Source organism: Tetrapisispora phaffii, chromosome 8 (genome assembly GCF_000236905.1).
Source record: "Tetrapisispora phaffii CBS 4417 chromosome 8, complete genome".
Taxonomy (NCBI): domain Eukaryota; kingdom Fungi; phylum Ascomycota; class Saccharomycetes; order Saccharomycetales; family Saccharomycetaceae; genus Tetrapisispora; species Tetrapisispora phaffii.
In genome coordinates, this window is record NC_016527.1 from 499,745 (window position 1) to 513,837 (window position 14,093).

The 14,093-nt window shown below is 34.0% G+C and overlaps 5 protein-coding genes across 5 annotated transcripts; 2 read left to right on the plus strand and 3 right to left on the minus strand.

Moving 5' to 3' along the window:
• Nucleotides 1–1,045: 1,045 nt before the first annotated feature.
• Nucleotides 1,046–1,864, plus strand: NRM1 (Nrm1p; the record flags this gene model as incomplete). The annotated part of the gene is made up of 1 exon (XM_003686803.1): nt 1,046–1,864. One exon carries the CDS (start codon nt 1,046–1,048, stop codon nt 1,862–1,864), a length of 819 nt encoding a protein of 272 aa, XP_003686851.1.
• A 654-nt stretch (nt 1,865–2,518) lies between these two features.
• On the plus strand, nt 2,519–2,977 carry CSE2 (Cse2p; the record flags this gene model as incomplete). The annotated part of the gene is made up of 1 exon (XM_003686804.1): nt 2,519–2,977. The coding sequence occupies one exon, from the start codon at nt 2,519–2,521 to the stop codon at nt 2,975–2,977; it is 459 nt and encodes a 152-aa protein (XP_003686852.1).
• A 248-nt stretch (nt 2,978–3,225) lies between these two features.
• Nucleotides 3,226–4,524, minus strand: INP1 (Inp1p; the record flags this gene model as incomplete). Its single annotated transcript, XM_003686805.1, has 1 exon — nt 3,226–4,524. One exon carries the CDS (start codon nt 4,522–4,524, stop codon nt 3,226–3,228), a length of 1,299 nt encoding a protein of 432 aa, XP_003686853.1.
• A 727-nt stretch (nt 4,525–5,251) lies between these two features.
• Nucleotides 5,252–8,122, minus strand: PFK2 (6-phosphofructokinase subunit beta; the record flags this gene model as incomplete). The annotated part of the gene is made up of 1 exon (XM_003686806.1): nt 5,252–8,122. One exon carries the CDS (start codon nt 8,120–8,122, stop codon nt 5,252–5,254), a length of 2,871 nt encoding a protein of 956 aa, XP_003686854.1.
• A 2,135-nt stretch (nt 8,123–10,257) lies between these two features.
• PHO91 (Pho91p) lies at nt 10,258–12,990 on the minus strand (the record flags this gene model as incomplete). Its single annotated transcript, XM_003686807.1, has 1 exon — nt 10,258–12,990. One exon carries the CDS (start codon nt 12,988–12,990, stop codon nt 10,258–10,260), a length of 2,733 nt encoding a protein of 910 aa, XP_003686855.1.
• Between the last annotated feature and the right edge of the window lie 1,103 nt (nt 12,991–14,093).

The window sequence follows — 14,093 nt, forward strand, 5'->3', positions numbered from 1 at the left end:
GTACATTGACATTTCATTTTATTTGAGTTAACGAATGGCTGCTTATAAGTAAAAAGAATCTAGTTTCTTTTCCGATGTCAATATCTCAATGGAGTACGTTACACTGGCCATTATCCTCAATCCTTGACATTCGAGTGAAAATAGTACATTTACAAGTGATGCGATCAAGTTGAGAACATGCATTAATAGTGCGATCTGGCAAAAACAAAAACAGAAACACCCATCAACTTAAAAGTCATCATCATCAACTGTAGCGTTGGAATATGTTTTCGTCCTAGCAGCATTTAAACTATTTGAAATACAAACACTATCCATTCAAAAGAGATGCCTTATGCAATATAAAAACTTTTCCACTCGTCATCGCAACAAATATTTTTGGTGAAGTTGATGAGAGACGCGTTTGTTCATATTCACGTTAAATTTGTATAAACACAAACAAACACCAATTGTAGATAATACTGTAAATAGACAAGCTGTAAATAAAACAAAATGCAATTCGCCATAGCTCATGAACGTAGCGGTTAATGATATCTGTATACCTCAAAGATATGCGTGATCTGCTGACAATTGATATAGTAGGTTTCTGTCTTTTGTGAATTCCTTAGTTCTCATATTTACAAATATTTTGAATCACAATGTCAATGGTGATATGGGACCAGTTTGAATATTTTCCCATCATTGTAGAATATTGAAACCTCTTGTGTCTTGTATGGGTATTGCACATGGTTCAGTCGTCGGTGAAACACCTGGAACTAGGTTTTTCTTTCTCTTGTGCTAAATGTTTACAATTCATCCCGACGCACCATAATATAATTTATAAATTTGTTTACCATAGTAAACGAAATTGTTACGAATTCACTAGATGTTATTGTGTACTATTGTATAACTTAAAAATCAATCAATATATATATATATATAAGTGTGTGTGTCCTTTTTAGAAAATACTCTTATCAATATATTAATCAATTGTTGTTTTCGTATTGTTGCAGTGTTTGATCCCAGTGTTAATACTAGCAAGGTTCATAGAAACGATACTACATTGAGCATGGATATTCAGAGACTGCCACTGAGAGATTTGTCAAACATAAGGTTTTATAAACAACCAGTATTACACAATAATAATGAGAAGTTTCATTTTCATCTAGATACGTTGTCATCTATTACAACGTTGATTGGTGATACTCATTTTCAAGGTAACTCGAAAGATTCTGTATTGCCAACGGATGTTAAATTGCATAACACTACACAAACTTCAAATATCTTTAACGATCACAGTTCTAATGAGACCTCTAAAAGGACTAGTGAATTAAAACACACTGACGACATATGCAATAGATTAAAGATCAGATTGCAATTTGCATTTTATAAGTATCAAACAAATCAAATTGATAAAAAATTTACAGACATAAAGAAAAGCTTAGCAAACACTTCAGCAACTTATCCAGATGACTGCGATTTCCAACTATTGATAGAGACCCCAAGTAAAAAAAGAAATCATGATAATATGGGTAAAATTTCGAAGAAAAAACATAATGGAAAAAGAAAGTTGATGATGTCTAGTGGAAATTTTTTTATATCACATGGAAAGAAGGATACCCAAGGTTCTACTATAGAAAAACACCATTCCAAATACTCGAGTCAACCAAATGATTCATCCATAAATTCAATTGCGTCCGATAATGACACAAAGGATTGTAAAAATATCACAGGTGACACGACTATTTTCACAACACCGTCATCAAAAACTCATACTTTCCCAAATAATAACGTCTCATCTTCTTCTGTCAAAAACAAGCAAGAAACCCCGATGAGTGTCAAAGCTGCAAAATCATTGATATCATTGTTTACAAGCAATAGAAACTAGTAAGCAAAACTGCCAAATATATCTGGTAAACTCATTACTAGGACCAGACCATCTTTATTTTAAAGCTACACTCTTTTTTTGCTTCTCATTCCATATATTTTCCCTTTCATCAGAAATTCAATATTATTATTGTTTTCAGCTCACTGTATATAATTAACGATATATAGCTTTACATAGTCATTATTTAGGTTATTTTTCACATCAAATACTAGGTAATCATCTCATTTGTACATGATCATAATACATGTTTTGCATCACTTTACATTTATTGTGGTATAATCTCTTATATTTAATATTTTAACAACACAAATTGCTGACGTTCTTGAATTACTGTCCTTTTAAAATATTGAACGCGTCGCTACCAAATGTGTTCATACAGATATCAAATTGTTAAAAGTAACAAATGAAATAAGTCAAAATTTAGTTATCAAGAAAGATAGTTAGATCTTTAGCTGATAATACTTGGGCTACTTAAGGTGGCTCACTAGTGAGTTTCTTGATAATACATATTCCAATTATAAATAACTTTACAATTCTAGTAAAAGTAATTTAAAAGAAGGTAATTGACTTATTTTTAGCCTTCATCGTAAAACAATTTATTATTTTTACAGGCGACAGCGCAGAAAGGTTCCACCATAATTATAAATATAAAAGATGAGTTTGCGAAATAAATCATTGATTGAAATAATGAATAAACTTGAGCCTGCTGATGTGGGTACAAATCAAGCTTCTTCTGAACTCGAAAGCGAAGGCAAGCCAACATTGGGCCCTAATTTAGCTAGCGCACCCAGCTCTACTACATTAAATACAATTGGATCAAATACAAATATTGCAAACACAGAATTTATACCCTATTTATTCTACTGTTTACACCAAATAAGAAAAGATCAGAGTAATTCTGCAAATAAATTTGAACTACAAGTGGGATTTATTAAGCATAGACTAAGGAGTTGCAAAACTTTCATAGAGACCGACCAAGTATTTAAAGACTTAATGAGCAAATCAATTGAAGATTGGAATGAGGAGATACAAAATCGTGAATGTGAACTACAAAGGAAGAAGGAAGTTATCAATAATTTAAGAAGCACAATCGATTCTATTTTGAATAAATAAAAATTTCCTGAGAGAAAACAATATAAGCATGCTATTATTCATAGCCATAATCGACTACGAATAAAAAGAGGAAGGATGGTTGACTGAGTAGGTAATCTTGTGGTTGTAATTAATAAAACCTTTATTAAATGCAATGAATATATAAAATTTGATAAACATATATAATTTGATACATAATAGATATGTTTACGGATGAAAAGGGCCAGCCTTTTTGGTTACTGATATTGCTTCTATTAGCAAGCATCGACTTATTCAAAAGATGATGATCTCCCATTTGAAAGAGACTTATTATTTTCTTTATAATGATTTCTGATATCAAAAGTGGAGACTAAGGGGTTATATGAGCTATATCTCTTAGTTTTTAATTGTGTTGTATTTTCTTTTTCTAATAAGGTTGATTGACTATTTATTGGTATATGCGAATACTGTTGGAATGCCTTTTTGAATGCATCATTAATAATATCTTCCTGTACATGATTATTAGCAATCCAGTTTTTAGGGTTTAGGGTACATTGACTTGAAATTACGTTCGAATGGTTATTGATTAATATATCGTGAGATATAGAACCAACATCACTACTATCAGATTCACTAGAATCTTCCAACAAATAGCTCAGTTGATCATCTTCTGATTCCTCATCATAGGAAATTTTGGTATTGTTTGAAGGGGAGGAGTTTATTATTAGACAATCTTTTGCTGATTCTGTGTTGGCCATAAGAATAGGTAGTAAAGTATCATCGGCAGTTTTAATTGTAAAATCGCAAATCTTCGAGATTTGTTCTTCAAAGGAAGTCAATACTATCTTCATCTCGTTATCCTCATCTTTCGTTCCCTGGTTTAAATAAAAGTCCACACTCCAGAATCTTTCAGGATTATAGAAATGTATTGAATATGTTGTTGAACCAGTTGATTTTGTCACTTTCAACTTTGGAAGAATTGGATGAATTATATTTCCTTTTCTTCCTAATGATAGGTAATTCATAGTTTGCGGTTTCTCATTTGGTAAATTAGATATTGTTCTGATCTGGTATATTTCTATAGGACCGTGTGCGACAAGTGAATATGGTTTCATGGAGACAGTATTGTTACTTATTGACGAAGAAAAACTTGTATCATCTCTATTATGCAATTTATTGTTCTCAGAAGAATTGACTTTGTCGGTAGCTTGGTGTTTAATGTTAGGAGTATAGCTCATCACTCTAACATCGTTGTGATAGAATAATGTTACGCGTTGGGTAGAAAGTCTCTTATTGATCTTGGCTTTTCTTTCTGAATCTATATCTTTGCCAGTATTATTGTTTGTATCATAATTTGTTAAACTATTTGATTTAGTATATTTAGTAGAAGCTGTCTTCATGGCATTTTTTGAAGATTTTAACTTCAATGTGTCTTTCAAGATACCGAGGGCAGATAATTGCTTTTTCTTTTTGGTTCCTTGTTTATTTGTAGTAGTATATTTAGCGGTTGTATCATTTTTTTTCTTTTCAAGCACCCCATCATGCTTAGAAGTTAATTGTTTATTAACAGAAGCATTATAATTTTTCATTATATTATTCTCTTTACAATTCAACTGAAGATTATTTGAATAAAAATATGAAATGACTCTATTTCGCTATTACTTTTTTTTCAAACACTTTATCTTGAAGTAACCAATTGACGAGAATTAAACAAAAACCATTAGACTTATAAGAGTGTGAGTGCATAATTATAAGTAATCTCAAACTGTCATTACTATGCATGCTACAAGTTTACGTCTTTTAGTACTTTTTACTATGGCTTTTCTGACGGCAAGCAATATAATAATATATCATCGTGATCATCGCAGTCAAAGACAAACTAAAATGCAAAAACAATATGGGTCACGTGAGTAGGATATAAGAGCCAAACCCTTAATGTTGATTACCGTAGTTATAGGTTTCATAATCATGGTTACATATATCTAAAGGGACATGCATAAAAGACAGGAAGTACGGATTCCAAAAGCATCATTAACGTTAAGTTAAATTCATAAGCCTCTAATAATCTGGTAGCTAAAATCTAAGACTATTTTCTGGTCAGAATCACCAAACCAAATGAAAAGATTAAACAAATAATATCTATTATTAAATTAAACATACATTAAGTACAATACCTCTATCTCTGGCATTTTTACATAACATGCCACTGACAATACGGTACAATGAAGAAAAAGTATATATATATTATATAAAATGGGGAATGTGGAGGGGGTTGAAAAAGATTTAGTAAGAAAAACTTAAGTTCGTTTTAAAACATTACACTCTCTTTCTGCCAACCAAGTAGTCAGCAATTTCTCTGGTAGCTTGCCAGTGGATGACTTTTGGCATTCTCTTTTCAATGTCTGCTTCAAAATCATATGCATGTCTAATTGGAGTAAAGACAACGTGGGTACCTCTAATACCGATCACAGAAGCAGTAGCTGAAACGGCCTTGTCTTCGTATACAAAATCATCATCGGCAGCACGAGCAGATTTGATGACATCTTGTTGTTCTTCAATGAAAGAAACAGCTCTGACAGCAAGTCTTGTAGCTCTAGTTCTGTCAATTGGGGATGGTAAACCACCTTGTTGAACATGACCTGGGATAGCTGGTTTAGCATCGAATCTACCTTCAGCTTCAGCGGTGATAATTTCAGCAATTTGTTTTGCACTCATAGCCTTGGAAGCATTTGAACTCTTTAGGATAACCTTACCGAATCTACCTCTACCTTGAGCCTTCTTAAACGATTCATCTAATGTCTTAATATCTTGAGATAATTGTTGTAAAGATAAACCTTCTTCTGGAACGTAAGAAGCTTGAGCACCAACAGCTAAAGCTGCACAGGTAGCTAAGTAACCACTGTTACCACCTTGGACATCGATAACAAAAGCTCTACCTCTGATGGAAGCAGCAGATTGCTTAACGACATCACAGTATTGCATTAAGGAGTTTAATGCAGTATCAGCACCTAAAGAGTATTCAGTGGCTGGAACGTTATTAGATAAAGTAGCTGGGATTAAAACCATTGGGATTCTGAAGGCAGCATAACTGTCTCTAGCAACTTCTAATTGATGCAAGGAAATGAAAGCTTCGAAACCACCAACAACAATTAAACCATCGAATTGGTATTTTTGGAAGTAGTAAGCAATCATACCAATGTCAGCTTCTTCAGGAGTAGCTCTATTAGTACCGATTTCGGAACCACCACGTGATTGCCAGCCGATAATATCCTTCCATGATAATGAACGAACACTTTCATGTCTAGCTAAACCACTGAAACCATTGTAGATAGCATATGGTTTGTGACCTTGAGCCATACAATAGGTAGCCATGGAATAGACAGCAGAGTTAATACCACCTGCAGGAGCACCGACACTAACAATGGCAATCTTTAATCTCTTGTCAACTGGTAATCTTGGTTCGGCATGGTCAGCAACGTTTATAGCCATGTAGTTGTTGAAATGCTCAATAAATTCGGTATCTCTTAAAGCCATGGCCTTCTTGAAGTCTTTTGCGTGAATAGCATCAGCAACAGATTTGGTCAAAGCAACAGAGTCGACTAATGGTTTACGTGTAATTTGGTTTTCGTTAATGGCAATTAAAGCTGATGGAGTTTCTGGAGTAGAGTCTAAAACTGCGTTAACAGCTTCAACACCTTGTAAAGTGGCTAACATTCTATCGTAGGCAACAGCGGTACCACCTCTTTGAACGTGACCTAACGTAGTAATTCTGGTATCTAAACCTAATTCACATAATACAGAGTGTACATCCTTGGCGGAAATTGGGTTTAAGTCACAGTCAATAGCACCTTCTGCAACAACAATAATGGAAGTTCTCTTTCCGTGAGCTCTGTGCTTAGAAACAATGTTGCACATTTCTTCTTGCCATTGACCAGCGACGGCTGGTTGTTCTGGAATAAAAATGTAGTCAGCAGATGTAGCAATACCGGCTAACAAAGCTAACCAACCACAGTTTCTACCCATAACTTCGACAACGAAAGCTCTGGAATGTGAGTTAGCTGTAGCTTCGACGTAATCGACAGCGGTACAGATTCTGTCCAAGGCAGAGTAAGCACCAATAGTAGCATCAGTAGTAGACATATCGTTATCGATGGAACCGACGGTACCACAAATGTTCAAATGTTGGTATCTGTTAAATTGTTCGGAAGAAATCTTCTTGGTCTTTAATAATTCATCAATCAAAGATGGCCATTCAGATCTGAACAAATCGGCACCGGTTAAGGAACCATCACCACCACAGACGATTAGAGCGTCGACACCGGCTTCAATTAAATGTTGAGCACCTAATAATCTACCTTCACGTTGTCTGAATTCTAGACATCTGGCAGTACCGATATTGGTACCACCTTCAGCACTCCAGCCTCTAACATCTTCCCAGGTAACTTCCTTTATGTATTCTGGACCACCCTGACTAAACCTTCGTAACCTTCCATGACAAAAAGCACGACAGCCCTTAAATATCGTGGAACGAACAATAGCTCTGACACAAGAGTTCATACCTTGCGCATCACCACCAGAGGTCATAACAGCAATGGCTTTTTCAGCTTTATTTGGGTTAAGCTTTGTTGGCAAGGATGGGTAGTCAACAGAAGTAGCTAATTGGGAGGATAAATCAGTGTAAGAACCTAATTTGGAAGTCAAGTCTCTTTTCTTGTGAGATTCCTCGACTTTTTCGGTTGGCTTTGTACTGATAGCATTCTTAGTGGCAGTAACACCAAATAAGTTACCTAATGGATCGATGGAATATAATAATAATGGGTTCAATTCACTTGGGAAACTTTGAGTTGGAGAGTTACTGGCAGCTAATTTTTGTCTAACACTGCAGATATCAGCAGAGTTAAAAACAGTAGCAGAAGAAGCAGCAGTTCTCCAGTCAATGGAGGATTGATTTTTTGAGAAGAATTCGACCCTTTTTGAATGTTCTTGAGCTTTGGTGCTGTCTTCAGATAAAACGACCTTAATGGTGACGGCACCATTTGATAAGATGTAGGAGGTTTCTGAGATTTCACGGGAAGACAAACCTAAGACGTTTTCGTAAAATTTAACTGTCTCATGTAATAAATCCTTAGAATAGGCGTTTATAGTACTATAAGAAGTACCATTAACTAATGGTAAAGTAACAGTCATTGCTATTAGTCTTTTCTAAGTTGGGTTATTGAGCTAAGCCAGAGAATACTAAAAACAAAAATAGAAAAAAGGACGCAACAAGTAATCACAATTAAAATAATAAAATCGTTTTTAAATAACAAAGAAACTGAATATCAATTGGTTCTAATTATTATTTATTATAAATAATAAAATTCAGAATGGTGTTGAAAAATAATTGATATAAAATTAGCTGGACAAAAATAAAAGTCAAGAAAAAAAAACAATAAAAGAAATTTTGTTATATATAAATTCTATTAAGAAACAATTCCAATACATATAGAAACATAATAATATATGGTTCAAAATATAATCTTGGGCAGAAAAACAAGAATCAAGAAGTTATCACTATATTACTTTCTATCATAATATAGAAATGAAGTTAACAAATAAAGTATAGTATCCTTCAAAAGAAGTTTTTAAGTAAATTCCAATCCTCATCGTTAAATGAAAAATGGTACATATAGAAACTAGTAAAACAACTGACAACAAACGTATGCATATATATTACCTTTTGCGTTTGATATAACTAGACTAATCAGTTATGTTAGTTAGCACAAGCCAATCTACATAAGAGATACATAAAGTAGTTCAAAATAGGTTATAGAGAAACTCGGAATTTTGATATCTTGTTTCAACTGGGCAAAAGGCACAGACACACTCAGTAATCGTACTATGCTGTACTGTAATGTATTTGAGTTAGTTATTTTTAATGTATACTGCGGTTATTAAAATTATTTAAAAGATAATGGTACTTTCTGAAGTGTTGCTTTGCTATGCAAGATGATTGAAGTTATTGCAGCTGACAACAACACATACACACAGATAGTTAATTGTTATTATCTCTCTCTCTATGGCTTACCTCCTTGATCATAACAAACGCTCACTCACACTCATTCCCTCTCTTGCCTAGTATATGACATATGAAGTATTTACTTATGCGATTACTGATTGAGGTATTTCAGAGTGAGTTATTAATTTTTAGTAGTACCTAAGTTCTTACCAAGAGTTCTTAACGAAACAGAAGAAACACATTTACATTGAAGATAGAATGAGTGCTAATCCAATCTCACTTATTGCTACCAAAGGTATACACTAAAGAACCTTTTATGTTGTCTTTTTGTAATAAAGCTCCAAGCTCTACTCACTGTAGTCTCCAGATCATTGAATATTGACAGTACGTTAAGTGTTGTTTGCCACTATGATGGTTTCGAAATCAATTGAGCGTTGCAGTTGTATTGTATTGTATTAACAGTTAAAGCGCATACAGTATTAAGAAGCGAAGCAGCAGGTGACTACTGGAGTGTGTTGTATTATTATCTTGTATGCTTTGTATAAGTGCCATTGTCTACAGAATTCCCGGGAAGATTGGAAATTCATATTTCGCTCTTAGCAGAGACAAGGGTGTAGAACCATAAAGAAGAACAAGGATCTGGTGCGCGCTTTTTCCTGTTGAGCGGTATGTTGTATCATTTTCGTTGCAGTTAAGGGGAGCTGAGCTATATGCGATTTCGAGCGAAATCGGAAAAATAGTGGAAGGCCGAATTGCCGCGATGCTCGTATTTTTTCATAACGAACGTAAAAATGAAAATTAGAGGAAGTTCAAAATATTCAGTTTTTGGGATGTTGGAGGAAAGGAGGGTTATTGATTTAACTTGCTGTTTTTTGTCTTTTTTTTCGTACAGGTATAACTGTTTAGGCTCCTTTTCACAGTAAGGTAGAGAAGTGAAAGATCGTGTAAATAACCATATACGGCGTGTTTAATTTCCGTCGTTATGGACTGTTTCTTTCACGATACAAACAAAGAAGGCACGTGAGTTGTGCATAGTCCCCGATGATATTTATTCTCAATTTACTCCGATTATACGGTTCGCGTAGTTGCGCAGGGCAAGGCATTCGGTGTTTTTAGTGTTCTATGTAAATTTGATTATATGTGCACATGACACTTTTTAGCACTTATATCACGTGCTATCTGGATATTAATAAAAAAGTGTCACTTAGTCTTTTGAATATAAATATAATTTTCAATACACACACGGTTAAATACAGGCATACATATATGTGAATATGGTTATTGGGTTGTTAGTGACATTCTTATTTTTGTTTGCGATTGAGATTTAAAAACCGATCAATTTCATTAGTCCGAATCCTACTGTCACGATTATAAAGTAACATAAGAATCCTGAAGGTACACCTCTTGTTATAAAATTGCCAACGGTCAGATATCTATCACCAAATTCATCTGTCAATGAAATTGCAGTCACATTTGGAATACCAGACGTTGGTAATCCCATTGCACAGGAACACAGCATGGTGGCCATCATCACTAATAATCTTGAATGATCAGATGGTAGACTTGAACCAATTTCGCTCATCAATGGTAAAACAATCATTGCTGCCACTACATGTGACACAAATGTAGCTATAGTTAAAATTAATAAACCAAAAATAAGCACAATTGTGAAAATAGTGTCATGTTCCACTTGGGCTTTGATTATCTCCGCAACGTGACTTAGCAATCCAGATAATGATACGGCTTTTCCTAGCGTAGTACCACCCATTGCCAGTATGATTATTGTCCACATAAAACTATTAAAATCTTCAGAAGTTAATAAACCAGTACCGAAGAAAAGTACAAGTGGTATGATTGAGATTATACCCATCTCTCCAAAGTAGCTTGATATTTGGTTTGAAAAACACCATAATAAAATTGTGAGCATAGAAATGCCACAAACAGCCCATTGTTTGTGAGAAAAGCTCTCTCTGATAGGATGTAGTTGCAAAATTTTCAAATTCGGGTCCAATGGGAATGTAATAATCAGTAAAATCCAAATTATAACTATACATAAAATGCAAATAGGGATTGCTATGGCAAACCATTCTATCCAAGTGGGTTGCGGATCCATAAGTGAAATAGCAAAAATATTTTGGGGAGATGATATAGGTGATGCCATACCACCTATATTTGATGCCAATGCAATTCCCATAATTAAAGACTTACCATATGAAGATTGTTTAGGTAATGTCCTCAAGATCGGTTGTATAATTGAAAAACATATAACAGGAGCAGCAACGTTAGATACCCACATAGAGATAAATAGAGCCAAAAACATCATTGTTATTAAAATAATTTTTGGGTTAGTTCCTACTGATGATAAAATTTTGGTAGCTATAACTTTGGCAATATTATATTTCGATAAAGCAGCAGCAAGGGTAAAACCCCCTAATAATAACATAATTACACTTGACCACATGGTTGATAGAATATATTGTGAAGATTGAACCGGGGTTAGAATAGTTCCCGGATCAGTTGGATCACTTAAAACTGGGAACATCACAATTAATAAAGGAACTAATAAGGATGTAACAAACAGCGGAATAGTTTCGGTCGCCCATAGTAATGAAGCGTATATTAAAATTGCAAAACAATTTTTTTGTAAAATGTCCTCTTGAAATGGTGATATAATAAGAAAAAATATGAATATCAATGTAAGTATCATGAAGTGGACAAAAGTTCTCAATTGTATTATATCCGTAATTGATGTTGCATTATTGAACCCATCATTACCTTTCAATTTCTCGAAATCTTTTTTCAAATTATTTTTTATATTGAAAGAAGTGTATAAGTTATTAAAGTATGAGGCATTCGTATCGTTATTAACATTGTTTGCTTTTCTCTCTAAGTTTATCATGTCTTTCCATACTGTATTTCTTTCCCAAATTATATGATCTCTCAGATGCGAAGACAATTGTCTTTTAGCATTCATAAATAATTCGGATTTCTCAACTTCTTCATTTGCTTCTTCATTCGTATAATCTTGAATGCCTGCATTATTATCGCTTGTATCGTAAGAGTCATCACTACTGAACAATAAAATAGATGATTCTTGTGGGATTGAATTTGAGAACTTTGCGAACATTATTATAATTCTATTAATTATCACTTTGACCCTATTAATTGTGATATCATTGAAACAATGTGATTTCTTGGTTATTAAACTCAAATAAGTTGTTTTTATATTTGTTTCTAATGACTTATCGAATTTTTTACAGATTTTAGTGAAACCAGTTAAATTCAAATTAATGTAATCTAACAATTCATTAAATTGAGTGAATATTGAAATCAATCTTTTTTTAATTGTTATTTTATGTTCAATATAAATATTATTGTCCATTACCATATTATTGATTGAATTTGTCATGGAAGTTTTTCTTATTTTACCATAACTAATTTTTCTATTATTATCATCTAATACTGAATTTGATATTGAATTTTTCAAAGGAAGAAACTTTTTAACAGTGTCATCAACACCGTCAATGGTGTTATTATCTAAAAGGTTACCTCCCCCGGAGAAGTTTCTCTTATTCTCACCGATGCTTGAATAATTTCTATCGTTTTGTAACGATAAATTTCTATGAATGATTAAACTTGAAGTCTCATCATCATTTGAAGGTTCATTCTCAATTTCATTGGCATTCTGAATCACGCCGCTATTTAAATGGGAGCAAACTAATGCATCTGAAAGGTAATACTCATCGAATTCGTTTATTTCTTGCAATATATCGTTAAAATTATCGATCAATGTTTTTTCTTGATTTATATAAAAACCATCGATTTTTTGTAATTGAGCATTTAATTCTTTAATAAATTTGTTTATGTAAATGTCATCACTGGTATTGTGATCATTGTCGGGACTCAAGCCATCATTTTCGAGGTCAGTAATATTGGAAGAATTATATAACTTATCTTTTTGCAGTGCATAGATCGTTTTTTTCAATTGCGAATAGGCAATATATTTTGAAGACCAATCTGGAACAGCATTGAATTGTAAAGAATGGGAAAATTTCATTGCCAGCCCCTTATCGAGAAGTACTGTGTGGAGGGATGAATACGAAGCTTTGCACTAGCAGACTTGCAACAGGAAGGATATATGTCAATTAACATGGAGATACACAGAAAATATCCTGATATATATTTATATATAACTTAAAATATATAGTATGCAATGAAGTTAGTTAACACTAACTTGGCTTTTCTTAATTATGTCTAATATTGACTGGCGTGTATAGGCTGTATAGTTATTTTCGGTCAATTCTATAGTTAGTGAATTGGATGGGGACACCACGATTCTTGCTCGAACAATGAACACACTTTGGGTTGTCACTCAGAAAGAACCGAGGAGAGAACCAATTTTGAATTTCGAAAATAAAAAAACAGAGCACGTGACACTCTCAACGTAGTTTACAGCTGCTGTTTTTTTTTTTGTAATTGTTAAGGGCCACACCCACGTGACAGCAAAAAACATTAAGTCACGTGCTCGCTCCTTAGTAACTTGTATTATAAATATAATGTACTGTGTATGCCGAGTATTTTGCGTGGCCCGATCTTTTTAGGGGAGAGACAGCAGGTGATCCCTAGATAATCTATCCTTCAAGAAACGGCGTGCATAAAATCAGCAATGACATATTTGGGTAACTACCGAGCATCAATATGATAAAACGATATGATCCAGAACAATCAGCTGTCAATAATCATAGTCACCAGTAATACAATTCAACACATTAGCAAAAAGTCTGGCCAAATATCAATTTTATTTTGTTGTGTTGGCTGTTTTTGACATTTCTGGACAACGAGTGACGATGTGGATGAGGATATGATGACGTATTGTTCCGGCTTCTCAACCTCGTTCACCCACACTACCTTGATACTACACTGTATGGCCGTGGAAACCGTCATATTTTCCACATCCGTTGTCTAGAAAATCACATGATTTTAGTTAAAACAGGGCGCACATAAGGAGGAACGAGTACGAGTAATTAATAATACGGGACCCCACAGCTTTTCTTTTGCCTTCGCAGATCGTAGTGACGCCCCCGCACCCTCGAGGAGCAACCCCATAGTCGCGGGTCCGTGGTTCCTGCGAGGTGTTGTCTGCACCGTCTGCGCGGACAT